The sequence below is a fragment of the Diprion similis genome, chromosome 8, assembly GCF_021155765.1.
Source record: "Diprion similis isolate iyDipSimi1 chromosome 8, iyDipSimi1.1, whole genome shotgun sequence".
Classification (NCBI taxonomy): Eukaryota; Metazoa; Arthropoda; class Insecta; order Hymenoptera; family Diprionidae; genus Diprion; species Diprion similis.
This window is the reverse complement of record NC_060112.1, coordinates 22,180,014-22,199,646: the sequence shown is the minus strand read 5'-3', so window position 1 is coordinate 22,199,646 and position 19,633 is coordinate 22,180,014. Positions and strand designations below refer to the sequence as shown.

General features: G+C 36.8%; 3 protein-coding genes and 1 long non-coding RNA gene across 6 annotated transcripts in view; 1 reads left to right on the top strand and 3 right to left on the bottom strand.

Moving 5' to 3' along the window:
- The window catches only part of LOC124409586, a 63,410-nt gene extending 50,921 nt beyond the window's left edge, over positions 1–12,489 (bottom strand). Inside the window, exon 1 of the long non-coding RNA XR_006929524.1 lies at positions 12,180–12,489. This is a non-coding gene — a long non-coding RNA (uncharacterized LOC124409586). The remainder of the gene's footprint in view (positions 1–12,179) is intronic.
- A 210-nt stretch (positions 12,490–12,699) lies between these two features.
- On the top strand, positions 12,700–15,928 carry LOC124409573 (nitric oxide-associated protein 1). Its single transcript, XM_046887279.1, has 5 exons — positions 12,700–14,095; positions 14,211–14,507; positions 14,631–14,937; positions 15,043–15,260; positions 15,428–15,928. Exons 1-5 carry the CDS (start codon positions 12,805–12,807, stop codon positions 15,607–15,609), a joined length of 2,295 nt encoding a protein of 764 aa, XP_046743235.1. The 5' UTR covers positions 12,700–12,804; the 3' UTR covers positions 15,610–15,928.
- An 88-nt stretch (positions 15,929–16,016) lies between these two features.
- Positions 16,017–18,708, bottom strand: LOC124409577 (spermatogenesis-associated protein 6). Of its 3 annotated transcripts, XM_046887285.1 has the most exons (8): positions 18,138–18,708; positions 17,708–18,067; positions 17,523–17,642; positions 17,342–17,442; positions 17,110–17,175; positions 16,591–17,004; positions 16,374–16,448; positions 16,017–16,199 (listed from the first exon to the last, which is right to left on the bottom strand). In XM_046887285.1, exons 1-8 carry the CDS (start codon positions 18,183–18,185, stop codon positions 16,058–16,060), a joined length of 1,326 nt encoding a protein of 441 aa, XP_046743241.1. In that variant the 5' UTR covers positions 18,186–18,708; the 3' UTR covers positions 16,017–16,057. The 3 variants fall into 3 exon arrangements, with proteins under 3 accessions (XP_046743241.1, XP_046743242.1, XP_046743243.1); XM_046887286.1 differs by lacking the exon at positions 17,110–17,175; XM_046887287.1 differs by lacking the exon at positions 17,708–18,067.
- A 99-nt stretch (positions 18,709–18,807) lies between these two features.
- Positions 18,808–19,564, bottom strand: LOC124409585. The gene is made up of 2 exons (XM_046887300.1): positions 19,240–19,564; positions 18,808–19,078 (listed from the first exon to the last, which is right to left on the bottom strand). The coding sequence occupies exons 1-2, from the start codon at positions 19,479–19,481 to the stop codon at positions 18,919–18,921; spliced, it is 402 nt and encodes a 133-aa protein (XP_046743256.1). The 5' UTR covers positions 19,482–19,564; the 3' UTR covers positions 18,808–18,918.
- Positions 19,565–19,633: the final 69 nt, after the last annotated feature.

Below are 19,633 nucleotides of genomic sequence, written 5' to 3'. Positions count from 1 at the left end.
CAAAATTTGAATTTTGAAAGGTCGATGATAATTTTTTTTCAATTTTTTGGTGCATTTCTTTAGATCTTTTCGAACGACCTTTTAATATTCATATTAAAATTTCATCAATTTTTTTTCTTTAATTTAGTAAGAAAGAATCGATAACAATACACCACGACATGAATTAAAAATCAAACAAAATACTGAAAATACAATTTTTTTAATTTGATTTTTTGACGACTTTTGACATTTTAAAAAACTTGGAGCGACCTCTTAAAATTTCTTTTTTGAGCTGTCCTTTGGAGTGGGCTCTTAAAACATCAAAAAACTAACATTGTGTCACACGAGACTAAAAAAAAAAAAAAAATAATAAAAAAAAAAGTAGGTTTTTTTTTTTTTTTTTGCGCCACCCTAACCAACTTGACCATGGTCAGTCATTTTTGGAAATCTTTCAACAATTCCTTAAAACAAATACCAAAAAAACGCAAATGAGCCTCGCGTTCTGTTCCATAAACTTGTAAAACTAAGCAAAAACGTTGAAGAAATTTCGGAGTTGTTTTAGACTCGATCTCCAATCCACTTTTAGGTATGACGACGATAGGTATAGGGTGAAAGAGAAAAGACTCGCGTGAATTTTCTCATCACGAATGATCGTAAACAGGGACTGAAAATCAGGCGGTCTGATGGGTTGTATAAGAGTTGAAAACGAGTCTCGTGTGACGTCGGCCATGAAACTCTTCCGTCGAGTTGGTACATAAACGCGCAGTGCTACCGGTGCCTACGTGACGGATACGATACCATTGGCCATGACCGTGAAATTTGACGAGGATGACGACGGTCGGTATAATAGTACCTTGTACAGCAGGGAGGGGAGGGGAGGGGTGGAAAAAAAACCAACCAGTCAATCAATGGTGGTATTGAAATTCCGGAAAAAGAAATCTTCAAGTATCCAGATCCCCGAAATGAGAGAAATTTCCGAATCTATGAAATTGCGGAAAAGTAAATTCAATTCCGATGTCACAAAGCATCGAAGAAACAAAGTGTTCCGAACGCAGAACTTTTGGAACTTTTTTTGTTTCGGAAATATTCTAATTTTAGGAATTTGAAATTTTGGAAATTTTCATTTTTGGAATCCCCCCTCCGCTCCACTGGCAGTGGCGAGTTGTTGGTTACGGTTTGGTAGGGTACATATACTAATACATATATATACGTTTGACAATGCATTGGTTGGGTTAGGTTGGGGTCACCCAACACTTCCACTGCGATATTATAACGTCAGTTTACTGGTAGAAACAAAGCAATATTTGTTATCACTCTCTTTCTGACTTTAAGCGTTTAACGTCGCAGCTTAACGCCATATAATATAAACGTACGTATCTATCTATACTTGTTGCGTAAGACAACAGCTTGTATGTATGTACGTACATAATATTATACGTAATATATGAAACTGCGGAGGAACGCACTCGGCAATCTTGTTTTTCACTTGTTTTTGTTTGTTTTGTATTCTCTTCTCTCGCTCACTCTCTTTCTCTCTATATATATATATATATTTCTTATCTCCGATCGTAATTAGTAGGTCAAATAGGATCTTGCGATAAAAATATAACAACTCTGTTGAGTGAGATAAGAGATGCTTAGATTTTCGGGCAATAGTTATTACATGAATATATGTGTATAAAAATTTTATCCAGGAATTCCGAATCGTTGATATAACTCGGAGACTAATCACGCTGCTGTGATGATTTAGGTGCTTGATTTATTCCTGTTTTTTTCCATCAGCAAAATTTCACCTGCACTAATGCACTAAATTTAGACTTTAATCAACGCGTCACAGGGTCGAATTAACAACTTTTCAAATGTTTATTAGACCATATAGAAAGTTTTGATGCCTAAGTTGAGATAGAAAAAAAAATAAAAAATCATTTCAGTGTCCTCAGGAACTGGAAAAATGTCGATGAGAGAAACGGTTAAACACTTGAAAATCATCCGAGTGATGAAAAACAATCTCTAACGTCTTAATTAATGAATTTAAGGATACGAAAAAACTCAAAGAACCAAGATCGCGAAGTAATTCTCTATCCATCACGTTTTCTCTTTTTTTCACTTATAATACCACCAGGCGAAGGTATTATAGTATAATAATAATAATAATAATAATAATGTTATAACGCATAATTATAAACCTTACGGTGTGACGACATTTTCTTGTTTTTAATCTTTCCGTGGGTTGGTCAAGGCAAAATTCTACGTCTCATAGAGTTTACAGAGGGCATATATATATATATATATATATATATACATCGCGCACTAAACCAACTAATTAACTAAATGAAATGTGTGTGGGCGTCGTTTTCGTAGATAGGTAGGTATAATACATCTTGAAAATCATCGTAACACTGACCGTTTAGAAAAAGTCTGATTCACGGTTTCACGATCATATGATCAACACATTCCCTGTGATAAAAATAAAAACAATAAAAAAAATTAAGAAAAATCGATACAGGTAGTTAAGTATAATTTATAATCGATATCTTGAGAAGCAGATTGAAAAACGCGAACGATTATTATAATGTATTAATATATTCTGATCAATTAAATGTAACATCAAAATGGCCAGAACCTTGGTGCAAAATATGTATCTCGCAGCGTGATTTCCTTAAACAAGACTCAATGATGTGTCCCCCCGAAGAAGCTTTTATGCAGTGACAGGTACTTTGGCACGCATTATCTATCGTGCGTGCAAAGTTACGTGATGCGACGCACGAGTTGATGGGAGGATCGAGGCTACGCCTGTCTCTGAGATACACTTTGGGCACATGTGTAACACCGAGATATATGTATACATGCACGCATGCATGATGACGATGATGAGGGTATAAACCAGCGTAAAGATAGCGAGTGCATTTATTATATTATTAGAAACACTGCCAGAGACTTATGATTGCATATGTGGAAATGCAAACTGTATACCGCAGAATCATCAACACTCGAAATGGGTAAATTTAAACTGTTGTAACACTGGATGTGAAGCAACTTGGATATTTTCTGCAAGCATATTTTTACGTATAATGAATTGCGCGAGAGAGTGACTAACGTGTTTATAATTTTGCGTCGTTGTACTAGGAACAAAGTTCTATCGAATCAATCGTCGTGTTATATATGTATTTGATCAGATTAAACAAAATATTTATCCCCTTTTCCACGTACGGTTGAAGAATTTAACTAACAACGAGTAAGTAGTCATGTGTTTGATTTGATGAACTGTGACAAATCATCCCGCGGAAAATGTGCAGCAAAAAAAAATGACTTTTGACAGCTTATGACGATTTGCATGTATACTAGGGTGGCGCACAAAAGCCGACTATTTTTTTTTCTTGAGTCTCGTGTGACAAAATGTTAGTTTTTGATGTTTTAAAAGACCACTCCAAAGGACAGTTCAAAAAAAAATTTTTAAGAGGTCGCTCCACATTTTTTAAAACGTCAGAAATCGTCAAAAATCGATTTTTTTTTTGTTTTTTTTTAATTTCTTGTTACAGTATAATTTTATAGACAAGAAAAAAAATAAGTTCCGAAAGTTTCAGTTCAAAATTTGAATTTTGAAAGGTCGCTCATAATATTTTTTCAATTTTTTGGTGCATTTCTTTGGATCTTTTCGAGCGACCTTTTAATATTCATATTAAAATTTCATAAATTTTCTTTCTTTAATTTAGTAAGAAAGAATGGATAACAATACACCACGACATGAATTAAAAATCAAACAAAATACTGAGAATATAATTTTTTAAATTTACTTCTCTGACGATTTTTGACATTTTTAAAAATTACGAGCGACCTCTTAAAATTTTTTTTGTTTGAGCTGTCCTTTGGAGTGGGCTCTTAAAACATCAAAAACTAACATTTTGTCACACGAGACTAGAAAAAAAAAAAAAAAAAAATAGTCGGTTTTTTTGCGCCACCCTAATGTATACAGTTATGGAGGGCTAAAAATTAATATTTTCATAGGGTATATTATATATATAGGGTAGGCAAATAATACAGAAGATGCGCATCTGAATTGAGCATAAACAAGACTTGTACGTAGGTATGTATATACGCACGTATGCATGTAACGTACGTTTACGAAAGAACATCATTGATGCAGGTCAGCGAATAACTGCAACTGCACCACGTTCGCATACCGGCTCTCATTGTCCGAATATCTTGCATCTGCGGACGTTGCTGCACGTGATTTGAGAAGAGTGAGTAACATCGGGCGATATGGATGCACCATCATCATCAAAACTTTTGACTTTCATCCGAGGAATTCAGCGGTAAGATGATTCAGCGGTAAAACGATTATTTTATTTCACTTTTTTTTACGTGTTATAAAAATCAATAAACGGGAGAAGAAGAATTATTGCAATGGGACAGGTTTTTTGAATCCTGAAACAATGTATAATAAAAAAAATTATTAAAAAAAATTTATTTATTTTATTTTTGCAAACTCTTCAACACCTCATCGATGTTCAGATATTTGTAATTTTGATGAAAGAAATTTTTGCTTGATCTATGATCACAGACTGATTCATGCCTAATTGGGTTTACATATGATTATAAGCACCTAATAATGCTCAAGGAATATTTAAACATGCGCCCATTTGCTTCCGACACACATAGCAAAACAAGTAAGTAGTATAGAGAAGGCCAATTTAATCTTGACACAAGCTGGGCGCAAACAGACCAGCAGCTTCGACACTCGGTAGCCCTGACCTAGATTCTCGTCATACATGTATATATACAAATTTGTATACACGATCGGTAAATAACGTTCTTTTTTTTTAAAAACCCCTCTTTTAGGGTTCTTTAGTTTTTTTTTTTTTTTTTATTTTTTGCTTTTCAAATCGGGAGCAATAAACGATCGAATTGACGTAAGAATTTTAGCGAGAATATAACAAGGGGAAGTAAATAATTTCTTTGATTTCGCTGCAGAAATGAAATGTCTGAGAAAAAAAAAAAAAAATTAGAGATTTCTGAACGCGATATATATAGTATATATATATACAATATACGATGAGCGTATATGTTATTACATATGTATAATTTGTACGTCATGTGGTCATTACAAGAGGAGAAGTTTTTTCGGCGAGTATTTGTTTTTTTTTTTCATAATTTTAAACTTATTGCTCTTTCAACGTCGCAAACTGCTGCGTAGTAAAAAGTAATAATTTGCGCGATTCCTTTCAGTGTTAAACATACCGATACATCGATCACGTGCATTACTACAAATTGACGTGATGAAAGAAACTGAGAATTTTTTTCTCTCTCTCTCTCTTTCTTAATCGTTATTCAAATAAGAAAGTCAAAAGTTATTATTAAGAGAGAAACGTATTTTCGAGTTGACTGTATATGCGTGTAATCTCTTTAAATATACGACCGCGAACCTCTGTGATTCTAGTCACGTAGCTGCAACAGCAGCTACGACATTGGATATAATATTGTCCACATGAATATGAGTTTTCTTCTTTTCCTTCTTCTTATTCTTCTTCTTTTTCCTCCTCGTAATCTTTTTTTTTTTTTTTTCTTTTCTTTTCAACCGTACAATTGTTTCGAACGTCACTGCGGATGTGGATTAATTCTTAAGCGATTTATTAACGTCGCTGAAAGTATCGAACGAAGCGTTGATTTTCTCACGTTGATGGTACGAAAAAAAATAAAAAAATCTCGAAACTGATCTCGATTCGTTTGCAAATGATTGAGAATTATTTTTTCAAGAAGAGTAATTTCAAGAGGATTAATTATCAATCCGTATAATTTTAACCAACTTACTGATGCAAAGATAAACCATCTCTCGCACTTATAATGTTAATAAAATTATTCGCGTAATATTATTACAGTATAATTGCCTGCGCGTTACGTAAGTAAGATGTTGTCTAAGCTAAAAAAATGTATAGACGGTGAGTAACGAACAGTGTCCACGCGAGTTTGTGTCTAATCAACAAAGCAGACGACGAGAGGATACACATAATTAAAGTGTGCGAGGCCTCGATTCGTTTAAGATTTGAATCAAAGATCTATTAAAAAAAAACAAAATGTAATTTTATTATGCGAGATTATCGATCAGTTATAGCGTCGTTCGTATATTCTGTTAAAAGTTATTTTATTTTCTGTTTTAACAAATTTAAACTCGTATAATCCCTAAGTTTTCTAAATACGCGATAGAATTTTTACGAGTAGAATTCTAGGTAGGCTTTTAGTTATCAACATCGTTACGATTTTCACAGATTTTTCGTATAATAACGCAGGATTCATATTGTATTTCTGAAATATTTCACCGCAAGACCGGACCTCTGGAAATAAAAGAAAGGAAGGTACAAAAAAAAAAAAAAAAAAAAAAAAAAAGAGAGAGGAACAATTTAGAACAAACTGACCCTTCGTTTCACCAACACGGGTATTAACGACGAACGAAACTTGCGTCCCTAACAGGTTTTTCGAAGCTGGGTAAGAACCTTACTCCTGTGCCGTGATCCTTGTTACGGATAAAGAAAAAGGAGAAAAAGAAAGGGGAAAGACGAAGAGTATACAGGTTTGGCCTGTACAAAGAGACGAGAAGATTTGAACACCTGGGCGAAGAAGCCGCGTCAGAAATCGTTGTACAAGAACTGTTGAAACTCAAATCTAGATTCTGATTATAATTATTTTTTTTTAGAATTACTGTCTACTTTTACCAGTGCAACGTTTTTATTAATACCTACACGTAACTACAGGACAAGATCCAAGTCGTTAATCCTAGGGTCACTTAAGCTCGAGTCTATCTCTTTTGGCAACGTATTGCAAAAAGTTAGCGACGGCGGACAGATTGATAGATTATAGACCGAGTGAGAGAGAGAGAGAGAGAGAGAGAGAAAAGGAGGGTGGAAGGGAGGGAGGGAGGGAACGACGCGCGGAGAGAGGGGCTAAAAAATGTAGACCAAATGCCAGAAATCGTTAATAAACAATTCGCGATCCAACTGCGGAGCGTATCACGCCACACTTTCCCCCCTTGGTTTATTTTAGCACGGAAGTTTGTAGGCGAGACTTCGCGACTGGTCGGTCGGTCGTCGCATGACACGGAAATATCTGTCCATAGAATGAATGAATGAAAGAAAGAAAGAAAGAAAGAAAGAAAATAAAAAGGATAAGAAATAAGAGTAGATGAAGTACAGACCGCAGAAATTACCGAGAATATATGAATTTAATCATTATAATAATACCATATATGATAAAATCATGTAAGAGTTTAAGGTTCGATTAAACCCATAAAAAAAAAGCAGCGAAATTTGAAATCCATGGAAATTCAATGGCGTGTATAGGGTGAAGTGAGAATCCTAAAGGGACGCTGTTTGTACATTCGTATACCTACGTAAACGAGTTTTCGGATTACGAGAGAACGAACGAAGTACATAATAAAATAGATTCCTTTTCTCGCATTAAACGATTTATAACCAACGGAATGACGCTGGGTGTATAGAAATCGTTGAAAATTTGAAAAAGGTAGCTTTTCAAATTATAATCAGTACGATGAAGGAATATATAGAAAACGTCATTCTACAATACTTGAATTGTTGAATGGTAAGAAGGAAATACGATTTTACGTATATCGATCCGTTCAAGAGTAATCCGAAAATCCGTAATCACGGTATTTCAACCGAGTACAGCAAGAATCTACTATAGTCAGTCTTTACCGACCGAGTCAATTATCACAGCCACATCAGACAGCGCATTTCCGCATGTTTAATGCTGATAATAAAAATATCGAAAAAAAAATTTTTCTTCATTCACGCATTGTTATTTCGTAAAACAAACAACATTATCATCAGATATTTGAGTTTTGAATCGAGTATAAAATCGCGCTAATTGCGACTTGCTAGGGTTAACGATGCAGGAGCTCCGACGATGGTAATACAGGCGACATTTTACTCGGTCGGTAAAGTCGAATTATAGCGTCCTCTTAAAGGGGACCCTGGATCGTTTTCAACCAGTCACGTGTGCGCAGCCGACGATTGTAAATCGGCTCTAATTCGCCGTGACGACCTTTCTTGCATGATCTCGTTGGCAGGCCATCGACTGCAGTCCACCGCTGCACTTATGGGTGCACATCCTTTACGTACAAGTACTTATAGCCCAAATACCGCTGCTCCGCACTCGGTCGGAACATCTGTGAACTTATTGCCACAAGTAGTCACTCGTCACCGCTTATTATTACGGTTCGCGATTATCGCGTCGGCCCCTCAGCTTATGCGCAGTCCCTGCAAGCATAAACGTTCAAAAAGCTTTTCAACGCGATCTGTTTGTTTGTTTTTACTCTCTCTCTTTTCTTTGCTCTTCCTTCCTTCGTTATATGTAAGAAATTACGTATGTAATTGCGAGCGTTGATTGGAAAAATGATTATTCTCTGACCCTGAAACGCGGTATGATATGTATATATATTGGACTGTATCAAAAAAATTGACCCTTTTTTTTTTTTAATGGTATACTGAAAATATTGTTCAAGATGACGAAAAAGAAATACCATAAAAATTTCAGATTTTAATATTGATATTTGGAGGTGCCTCATCGCGATTTTATACTTTTCATAAGAATAACATGGCAAAAATGGTTCTTGCTCGTTGCGATTTTTATAACTAGATAACGACGCGTCTTACAGAAAATTCATAAACATGTTTTGTAGGAAATTGAACGTTCTACAAAAAAGGTCTCTTGTCATTTTACGATAAGTCTACTCCTTCAAAAGTTATTTGTGGTCCTTTGCTGATGTTTGACCTCAAATAACTTTTGAAGGAGTAGATTTATCGTAAAATGACAACAGACCTTTTTTGTAGAACGTTCAATTTCCTACAAAAACGTGTTTATGAATTTTCTGTACGACGCGTCGTTATCTAGTTATAAAAATCGCAACGAGCAAGAACCATTTTTGCCATGTTATTCTTATGGAAAGTAGAAAATCGCGATGAGGCACCTCTAAATATCAATATTGAAATCTGAAATTTTTATGGTATTTCTTTTTCGTCACCTTGAACAATATTTTCAGTATACCATTGAAAAAAAAAAAATGGTCAATTTTTTTGATACAGTCTAATATATATATATATATATATATATATATATATATATATATATATATATATATAATACAGCGTCATTATCGTTTGTTCGTATATTAACAAATTACAGATGTTACCGCCAACTTTTAGCGAATTATCAAAAATGGTGGCAACAAGTTCGTAACGTTTTACGTACATACACCACGTACGTGTGTCAATATTACCACTCGTTTTCGCGTACATGTAATAATGCATATATATAGCGAATAGGTCAGTCGTCAGAATAAAAGCATAAAGCACATGTAGGTAGGTACATATGTTATAATCTTACAAACTCATCATCGGGAATTGAGGATAGGAAAAATTTTCAACCATACGATTATTTTCGCACATACCGATATCTGTGTGCGTATCTTTCTCATGTTTCTGAATGTAAGTTTGTGTAAACATATGCCCCGATGGTTTTAGCTTTAGCACAAGAAATATATGTATATCCGTTTACTCGATGCAAATAAAGTTTGCCTCGTTCCTCCGTCGTCGCAATATTCAAATTCGTTCAATTAAACGTATATTACAGAGAGACGAGCTATTCCGTTCGACCGCTGCTTGTTTCTGATGATCATAATCAAACCAACCAGTTCACTGCAGTGAGACTCGAACTTTGCTGAGAATTCAAATCCAACCGCGATTCTGAATGGGATATCCCTTCAATCATTCATCGTCGCAGACTATCAATTGTGTGACGGATTTCCTCTCGTTTCAAACATCGTTGAATGAATACCGCCGCCTATATAGCTCTTCTTCGTCGATACGGAAGAAGACGTTGTTCGGATCAGTCAGTATCTAGCCCGATAGTTTCATTTTCATCCCTCTTCTCTTCTCGTCGGTCTCGGTCAAGACCCGAAATCGAAATATACGCCACAGACTATTGTTTTATGCGTACAACGAACGAGCCTTGACGTCAGTTTGAACGGCTCACAATCGCTTGGTTGCCAGGCGAGACCCACTCTTTACTCTTACGTGACCCACGCTGCTTTATAGATGTATGCATGCATGTGTGTATGTACATGTATGAACAGGTTGCCGGCGACCGTACGTCTCCTCTCTCTCTCTCTTTCTCTCTGTAATTCTCTGGAGGAGAGGATAATTGTTGTATTCATTCGTCCCTGCCGGTCTTCTTCTTCTTCTTTTCCTCCTTCTCTTCCTCTACTTCTACTCTCACAATCAGTCCCGAATTACGTAACCTCCGACGATATTCGTATCCTCTATTAACGGTACGAATATCGCTTCGCATGGTCTGCATTCGCCGATGATAAATATACGTACGTTACGTTGCCATCGTCAGCTGCTCCCAAAGTAATACGACGATTACACGAAACTCGGGGATGCCGGACGCTCAATTGTATTGTATTGTATAAGGTATTATATATAAACGTCTGAATGTAATTCCGTTAAAATTCCTTTGTTATTTCTACCATGATATTAGAATAACAATCTGCTGCTCGTCTACTCCGTATCCGGTGGGCAGAGGAAATTTGGGTTAATAATTTACAGCGGCTTGTTGTTTCTATAGACATTGTTTTTACCCAGGATCAAAATTCATATTTCTATGATCAATATAGCGGTTTAGGCTTATGATTCTACTCGGTTAAAACAAATTTATTTATTCCTTTATTGTAGGTACTCTGATAATTAGTGAAAGATGAATTGCACATCGTCTTCATTTCTTAGACGAAACGTACATTATCTTCCATCTTATTTATTTCACGTTTCGATATAGTGTGAATTCAAGCTTCGGGGTTATAGGATTCTATTTTCTTTTTACATCATCCGGTCTAGAAAACGTACTTGAGGTGTTCTACGATGCTCGCCACTCTAGTTTTCGTCTATTCGCATACTCTCTTGTATACCGCGTTATAATTTGCTTCGGGTGTTATTTTCTAAATACTTTGTACCCTGGTGCATTAACACGCCTGAGTTAAATGCCGAATTGCGATCGTAGACATAAAACTTTCAACTTCGATTGTCCCTCATCTTTCAGCGGGAAAGTAAGTGTTTCATCTCGCTTTTATTGACGTGATTTCTCGTGTCCACGGCACGCTATTGACAATACCGCAGAAAATGACTTAACAAACAACACACGACTAACTAACGTCACGCGACTGATATCAAAACAGCACGTTTTTCATTTCCTCGTATTTTTCGTCGTCGTCGGCTCTTTCAGCGCACGTTATCAAGAATATAGAAAGTAAGCTTTTACAAACGGGGGTCTTAATCTATTTATAGGATAAGCATATTATCAGTTGGTACGCAATAAGTGTGAAATTCAGTGGTGTGTCTGTGCATGTGTGTGTGTGTGTGTATAGATATCGTCTGTTCAGTACACACATCGCGCAGTTTATAGGTTGAATAACATTCCATCACACACAACGTTGTTATTATAATACCTTCATTATTCGTCGAATCGAATTCGACAATATAATAATCACCATACAGGGAATTCTAAAGCGAATCGAACGAACAGATAAGTATTATAAGATAGAACGTTATCGGTTGGACAGAAAACATATCATATATTCACGCGGTAAATAAATATCGCTATATCAATGTATACAAAAGTTAGCGTTCGCATAATCCGACATCACATCACATCACATCACATCACATCACATCACATCACATCACATATCGAATGTTCGCTGCATATCGCATACCGGTTATGTATTTATTTACTTTCACTCCGGTACTTTAGCCAATAGTGAATACCAAAATACGTGTATACATGCATGCGTGTCTCTTCGCAAATGTGAAAAAAGGGTTAAACCCCTGCTGCTGTCAAGGTTACGATAACGCAATAAAAACGTGATGCATCTACGCAATGAGCGCTTAATACCGGCAGGTAATCCTCCACACATGCAAGCATAGCTTCTAGAAACAATATTACGCGTGATAGCTAAGCCAAGATGGCCGGCGCGGCACGCGACCAGACACATTCTCGTAGTTTTTCACTTAAAAGTGAACCCTGGCGAGATTTGAACTCGGGTCGAAATGACCGGAGTCTGATAAGGCGTCGCTTGGTACGGATGTCCTGCGGATATCATGCGTATTTATTACAAAAATCAGACTTTTTTTACGTACCTTCTCCGGCCCGGCCATCTCGCTGCTCGTAGATCACATCGCACTTCTCAGCCCATCGATAACGACCCCAACACGCCCACGTGTGCTCACCGCTTACCAATTGGTTAATCAATGCGCAAAACGTGGGACTTGACACATCGATACCGTAGCTAATATTTTCAGAATAAATCACCCCATTCAAGCAACCCTACGACTACCATTTCCTTATTTTTCATTCGATTGTTGCGCACTTACGCCGGCGACCACATCCTGCGGAGGGATTCATTGTTTGTAACCTTTTATTGACGAGCGTCAAACGCAGCCGGAAATTATGACAGGAGTATTAAATAATTTTCAAAGACTTTTCGCTGACGATTATATTCATCGATTGTTATAATTAACTGTAGTTTTGTTTCACTATTATTATATCCAATAAAAAAAAAAAAACAAAAAAAAAAACTGAGAACTATCGGACTATATCGACTAGAGTCGATAGACCACGCGATTGTCGGACGACTTCACGGTACACCGCGAGACGCTCAAACCACGCAATTTCTGGGGCTGTCAAAAAATTTCGACAATTGCTCCGCGTGTATTCGTTGCAAACGAACCTCGCGTCACCGCCTTATTTCACTTAGAAATCGTCATGCTGTCGTCACGGAGATTCTTACGCTTCACTATGAGGTATTTGCACGACTGTAAACGCGGAAAAATTGGCAGCGAAAGTTGTTTGAGGTTAGGACAGACCGGGTACAGTCGTTCGTGGCGGTGCGTTCAAACTGCGAGTATCTCGTCACCGAGCACACAAACTGACGATGTGAATGCAGAGGATGTCAACACCGAATCAGGGGTGCCGGATGAGGTGAGAAAGAAGCTGCTGCTCTGCGAGTATCTAGACTATGAGCAAATAGCAATTAGTCACAAAACACTGCTGGCACTCAATAAGAGAAGGGAGATGCGAGCAAAGAATCAGCATCTTAAAGATATAGCAGAGGCCCCGGTTTACAGCGTTGTGGTGGATCAGCTTCGACCGAGACAGGATGAAAAATCCCTGGAAAATTCTGTTGATGAACAAAAAACAGGTACGGCATCGATTCCGGTTCACATGCCTTACTCCGGTACGAACAAATACAATCCGGTTGAAGCGGAGATGGAAAAAGATCAACAAGTACAACCCAACGACTTGAATGTGGAGTACAAAGAACTCTATGAAAAATACCTGGAAGCAAGAAAGGCGTCAGAGTCGGCCGAGGACTCTGAAATTTTGGACGAGGCAATTGAGACTAAATCTACGTTTCAGCTCGCTGACAATTTGGCTAAAATTCCACCCGATTGGATGACGGATTATGAGGAATTTGACGACAAGCAGGAAGATGAAAACTGGCAATTAAACTATGGTACTCCGAATCCAAACTCCGACGTTAGTTCCGTACCATGTGGCGGCTGCGGTGCGTTACTGCATTGCAAGGATTCGGCTATCCCGGGTTACCTGCCATCGGAAATATTTTTAGCGACAAAAACACAGGATTTAAAATCTCTCACTTGCCAACGATGTCATTTTATGGTACACTACAATACTTCCCTTGCCGTTAATGTTTCTCCTGAAGAATATCCAAGACTGTTATCATCCATTAAGAGTAAGCGTGCTGCGGTCATCTTAATGGTCGACCTGATGGACTTCCCATGCAGCATTTGGCCCGATATATTGTCTATCATTGGTACCCAGAGACCAGTCTTTGTTGTCGGCAATAAGGTTGACCTGCTGCCGCGAGACACAAAGAAGTTTATCCCAAATGTTATTGAATCCTTGTCAAAAGCTATTGTCGAAGCTGGGATACACAAGGCAAATATCAAACACGTTTGTGTTATATCTGCGAAAACTGGCTACGGCATTGAAGAACTTATCAATAACTTGCATAAGATTTGGGAATACAAAGGTAACAATGATATGACGAATATTTTTACACCAATAAATTACTTAACGTTGATAATTCATTGAGTATTTTTCAGAATATGTCTGTACAAACTGGTATTTATCTCTGTACTTTACAGGTCACGTTTATTTGATTGGATGCACAAATTCTGGAAAGTCGACATTATTCAACATGCTGTTGCATTCCGACTACTGCAAGTCACAGGCCGTTGATCTTATCCATAGAGCAACCATATCTCCCTGGCCTGGAACAACTTTGAATCTATTGAAATTTCCAATTTTAAGACCATCCGTGTATCGCCTTCGTTTGAGAGCACAAAGATTGAAGCGTGCTAATGAGATCCATCAGTTGGAGGATAATCTTAGAACTACACGACTTCGTGAAACGGGAGACGTGAAGTATGCACAGTTGATTGGTGCGTGTATGGTAGGAGCGAAAAGTAGCTTGAAAATGAATTTTGATATTAAATGGCAATAGCAAAACCTCTTTTTGCCTCATTTTCATGCTAAACAAAATTGACAGACGAATTTTTTTCCAGGACATATGGGGAGAACTTTTTCTAATGACGACACAGACGATGAAGATGGCTCGAATACAGGTATTGAGAAGAAAAGATTGGGTGTAAACATAGACAAAAGGGATTACAAAAATTCACATTGGTGTTTTGACACACCAGGCACCATACAACCTGATCAAATATTACATTTATTAACCACCGACGAACTGATGGCTACTTTACCAAAGCAAATGATTATTCCCAGGACATATATTATTAGACCAAAATACACAATGTTTTTGGGTGGCTTAGGAAGACTGGATTATTTCGATGGTGATTTATTCATCAGGTAGCCACATGATGTTTTCAATATTTAATTTTTCAACGCAATTACCACCGTTCCGCTCACTAGACAAGACTGGAATTTACGAAATAAAAATTTTTATTTTCTCAGAATCACGGTGTTTGCGAGTGACAAGCTACCGGTGACTATGTGTCGTCTTGAAGATGCAGATTACATTTATGATCAATTATTGACAACAAAAGCCTTTGTTGTACCTACAAATGATCCTGAGCGTTTGAAACAGTGGCCTCACTTGGAAGGAAAAGATTTTCAAATTACCGGAGTTGGATGGGACATGTCTGCGGCTGATGTTGTACTTTCAAGTGCAGGTATATATATTTTGCTTGGAATCCTTTAGTGATGTGGTTAAGACACATATATCCATATTGCATGTTATATTGCCTTACAACAATTGAAATTGATTTTCCTAATACATTTCAATTGCTAAGGATAAATGGTACGATACTTTTTTTGTTTACATTTTCCATCACTCTAGGTTGGGTCGCTGTTACTCCCGGACCACAAAAGACGGCAAATGTGAAAGCCTGGACACCAGAAGGTAGAGGAATCTATCTAAGAACTCCAGCTCTCCTGAAACATTCAGTCAAGCTACGAGGCACAAAAATCAGGGATCTTCCAGCATATCGTCGTCATAAACCAGTATACACCGGAGCATAACAACCAACTATCGTGTTTGCGTTAGGAACAACGAAGTTATAAATTTGTTTCAGATTAGTAAACTACGTTTCAATCAATTCATTTACAGCAATGTAGTAGAAAGCAAGGGAAGCCAGAATTGAAAATTCAATCAAGCCTTCAAAACGTCCAAAAATAATTATTTATAGCAATTACTGATATTTAAATATATTTGAATACTTTATTTAGTGTATGATATAATAATTACTGACATTAAATATGATTCAGTTGTATATAATTTTTATTTGTAAATGTTAAATTCTACCCTAGTAATTGCACACTTTTATCATTACCACCATGACTTCGTATATATATAGTTTACAAACGCAAGGTTTCTCTTACTTGATTAATAGACCATTTAACAACAATTAACAAGAAACATGTTCTTGGGATTTTACCCGATCCTTCAATGTGCAGCTTTCATTCTGCTTCACACTTGGTCAACTTCTTCTGCCCGCATTCTAGCCTGCTTGTACATTCTTTTATAAAATTTCTCCAGATTTTTGTAGAAACCTTGTCTGCCGCTAGTTCTGTCATAATTATGGTCGCAGCTTTGATCCAATTCAGATGTGCTGAAAGAGTAAAAAATATATGACAAACATTTTATGAACGTAATTTTTTATCTCTACTTTGTCATTTTTGTCATACCTCATCCATTTGATTACAAATAGTATCAGAACTAGCACTATATTATTCTCTTCAAATTATAACTCACGGATATTTAGATCATATTTATTTAAACTTACTCATCCTCCCTGTTGTTGCAGATATGGGACAATTTTGCTTTAGCCTTCTGTAGTTGTTTGATTTTTGCTTTTAGTCTGAAAACAGAGTATTCGCTCAATGATACTACTCATGAATAGAAGGTAATCGTGTAGTTGAATTTGAATGGATTTCAATGAATATCAGGAGGCAACTGATCGAGTTACAATGTCATCATTATTTTATCCACTTTTAACTCACAGCAATGTGGATGGGTCTTCGCGTGGACTTGGTGCACTGCTGGGTCTGCACAAACAGGAACTGTACGTTTTTTGCAACGAGGAATGTCCGACATAGTCTGAGTCATTCTTAGCACCATGAATCTTTGGTGAATGCCCTCTGCACTTGCAAGCGTACCCTGCACCCTTTCCTTCGCAGTTGCAAGCAAAGTAGCACTTGTACTTTGAACAAACTGCGCAGCTTTCAAAGACGTGAGAATCGTTGTGTATCGCATCAATTTCAGTATTTCTATGTGGGGATGACGAGGGGCAAGAACACTTTGGTACTTTTTTAATCCCATGGTAGCATCTGTCTGATTGGGAATGTGAGCGTCTGTTCGAGGCACTTGGTGAATACACACGTTCAATCTCAAGACTGCTTGTCTTTTGACTGCAACAACAAAATGAAAATGTTTTTCAGATTTTTTTTTCCAACTTTACAAACAAATCATTAAAACTTTTGTAAAGATATCATCCCCCTATTCTTTCATATGTTAATTACCATCTTGTGCACGCGCTGTGAGAGGGAGACAGCAAGCGCGTAGCCGAATTCTTTCTTCTAGTAACTCTATAACGTATCAATGATAAGTGACATCTATTCTAATCATTACGCTTCAGGAAAATTTGCGTCCGAGGTTTGAAAAACAATTGTAATTATAATGGAATAGTATTTATACGAGATGAATTTTGGCAACTAATTATTATACTTGCAAATCTAGATGAAATATACTTACTTTCGACATATTTGAGATCTATGCCTTCCTTGACTGTGGCAAACCTTGCGTTGTCTGATGATACCTTTGGATGGAGGTTTCCGGCAAAAACACGGTGCATTCTACAAAAACATATTCGAGTTTGAACCATTGTTTTAAAGTAAAATGTGGAGCAAACAGAACCTGAACAGTATTATATTACCTTTGAGTTTATCATCTTCGGATTGACGACATGGGCCCCTGTAGCAGTTGAATCGCAAATTCCTATGACCTCTTCGATCACGGTACGTGTTGAGATTTCAATTTTTGGAGCCAATATTCCCTAATGTTTGAAAAAAATTGATGAATTAGAATTCAATACTACAAGGTTGGAGACAGAAGACTTACTGGAAAGTACTTGGTGGGCTCCATTAACAAGTCGACATCAACTCCAGCCAGTAAGCCTTTGAAGCACGGAGCTGGATATAAAAGATCGACGAGGTTTGTTTCGAATGTAGCTAAAATAACACCTCGACTATTAGGCTTGGACCATTGTATTAGTTCTGCATAAAAAAATTCTTCTTCCAACGAGCGCTGTAAGTCGGCGAGTGTCGTTACTCCGGTAAAAACTTTTTTGAACGTGAATTTATTGTGAAATAGTAACGGGAATATCGGCGTTATTTGGTGAGATTCTATGCAGTTGTTGAACATGTTTAATTGAAGAGCTATTTTCCCATTAGGGCAAAGCCATACGCCGGGACATGTTATCTGAAAAATATTGTAAGTAGAATAAGTATGGATTTGAAGAACAGTCGATAGCGCAGATAGCCGTACTCACCGCATGTAAGTCAAGCTCTATTTTGACAGAAAAGCCTCTTCCCGCCATGATATCAGTTCAACGACTAGAGAACTAGAACTGTCAATTTGACCAAATCTAAATAAAAACAGCGTACCTCTCTGTACCTAAAAAATCGACTTTCACCTCCATTCTAAGTAAAATCACCAGGGTTATAAAATTTGTAACAATACTACGGCGAGGTGTCGATAAAAAATTACTTTATAATAATGACACGCCGGATAAAGACGTGTACAATTTTTATGTTCTAGGCCATCTTGGGTGAAGAGATTGGCAAGATTTGTTTGTTGCTTAGTAACTGTATGTATACATCATAATGTTATACTTCTGTATTGGCAGCAGAGCTTTATCACAAAATTACACTATTACAGGTTATTCAGAAGATTTCCTTATCAATCTAGCAACAACCTATTTTGTTGCAAAAACATTTTAATATTTATAATGCTAATGAAAAAATGTGTCCCAAAGAAATACACGCAAGGTCAATGCAATTCACTTAGAATATCTGATAAGTATCTTTGAAATTGGTATTTCACCTGAATTTCATCTTGTGGAACATATGATTTGGAGCTTGCATGCATGCCCTCTCTACATACATAAATTATGCGCATACCTATGTGATCGTCACGCTTGTCATATAATAAGATTTTTTCATAACAGTAACCCGTAATTAAACCGCGATAGACCGTAGAAATAAATTAATATAATGTATTTCAGAAGGCGTGTTTACACGCAAGAATAATAAAAATACCCTTATATTGTATCAAGTTTTAAATGGAACACCCTTGAATTTCTCCTCCGGAACACCTTTATTCTGATGTCTTATCAGTAATTCATTCTTTATGAAGTCACACTGCTTGGCAGGAAAATATAGTCGTGGATCTTTAGATCTTGGTATCAATGGCTCTGTGAACCAACCGTAGCTAAAATAAAACAGCCCAGTTATAAACTATGTAACATTTCAGAAACTGGTGAGGCGTCATAATGAAGAGGTGTTTCTTAATTTATATTCAAGTTGTCTAACTCGTGATAGTAAAGTGTAATACGTCTACTTAACTTCAAAATGTATTGTAGATTTTCTTACTCCATGTTAACAGCAGGTGGTCGATATTTATAAATGTCCTTCGGCACATAGCTCACGGACTTTGCTATAAGATCGATATATTCTTGCGGAGCATTCATTGATGTAATTGCTTCATGTTTTGCATAAAATTTTCCAGTAATTGACCTGTTCTTGGGTGTGGCGTAAAAAGTTTCCACCAATTTGGTTTCTCGGTTCTCCTTGGCGTACTTCTCCACATAAAATCTTAGTTTGATAGGATCCATGAGTAACCGCACAACTTACTCCAACACAGACTGCATTCAGTACAGCAGAATTTGATACAGAAAATATTGACTGCCAATGTAATACGTTCAATAAATGCATAATAAAATCTACAGTTGACATGCTTGAAAATAGTTGCAGATCTGTGTAATAT

What these genes read in the sequence shown, in the direction of transcription:
- LOC124409585 (XM_046887300.1), bottom strand. Translation starts at nt 19,481, where the DNA reads ATGGATCCTATCAAACTAAGATTTTATGTGGAGAAGTACGCCAAGGAG. An exon ending in CCACCTGCTGTTAACATGGA is followed by an intron (nt 19,079 to 19,239) that starts GTAAGAAAATCT and finishes GTTTTATTTTAG; the next exon opens with CTACGGTTGGTTCACAGAGC.
- LOC124409577 (XM_046887285.1), bottom strand. Translation starts at nt 18,185, where the DNA reads ATGGCGGGAAGAGGCTTTTCTGTCAAAATAGAGCTTGACTTACATGCG. An exon ending in CGAAGATGATAAACTCAAAG is followed by an intron (nt 17,443 to 17,522) that starts GTAATATAATAC and finishes ATGTTTTTGTAG; the next exon opens with AATGCACCGTGTTTTTGCCG. An exon ending in GAAGACCCATCCACATTGCT is followed by an intron (nt 16,449 to 16,590) that starts GTGAGTTAAAAG and finishes CTCTGTTTTCAG; the next exon opens with ACTAAAAGCAAAAATCAAAC.
- LOC124409573 (XM_046887279.1), top strand. Translation starts at nt 12,805, where the DNA reads ATGCTGTCGTCACGGAGATTCTTACGCTTCACTATGAGGTATTTGCAC. An exon ending in GAAGTATGCACAGTTGATTG is followed by an intron (nt 14,508 to 14,630) that starts GTGCGTGTATGG and finishes ATTTTTTTCCAG; the next exon opens with GACATATGGGGAGAACTTTT. An exon ending in TGTTGTACTTTCAAGTGCAG is followed by an intron (nt 15,261 to 15,427) that starts GTATATATATTT and finishes CCATCACTCTAG; the next exon opens with GTTGGGTCGCTGTTACTCCC.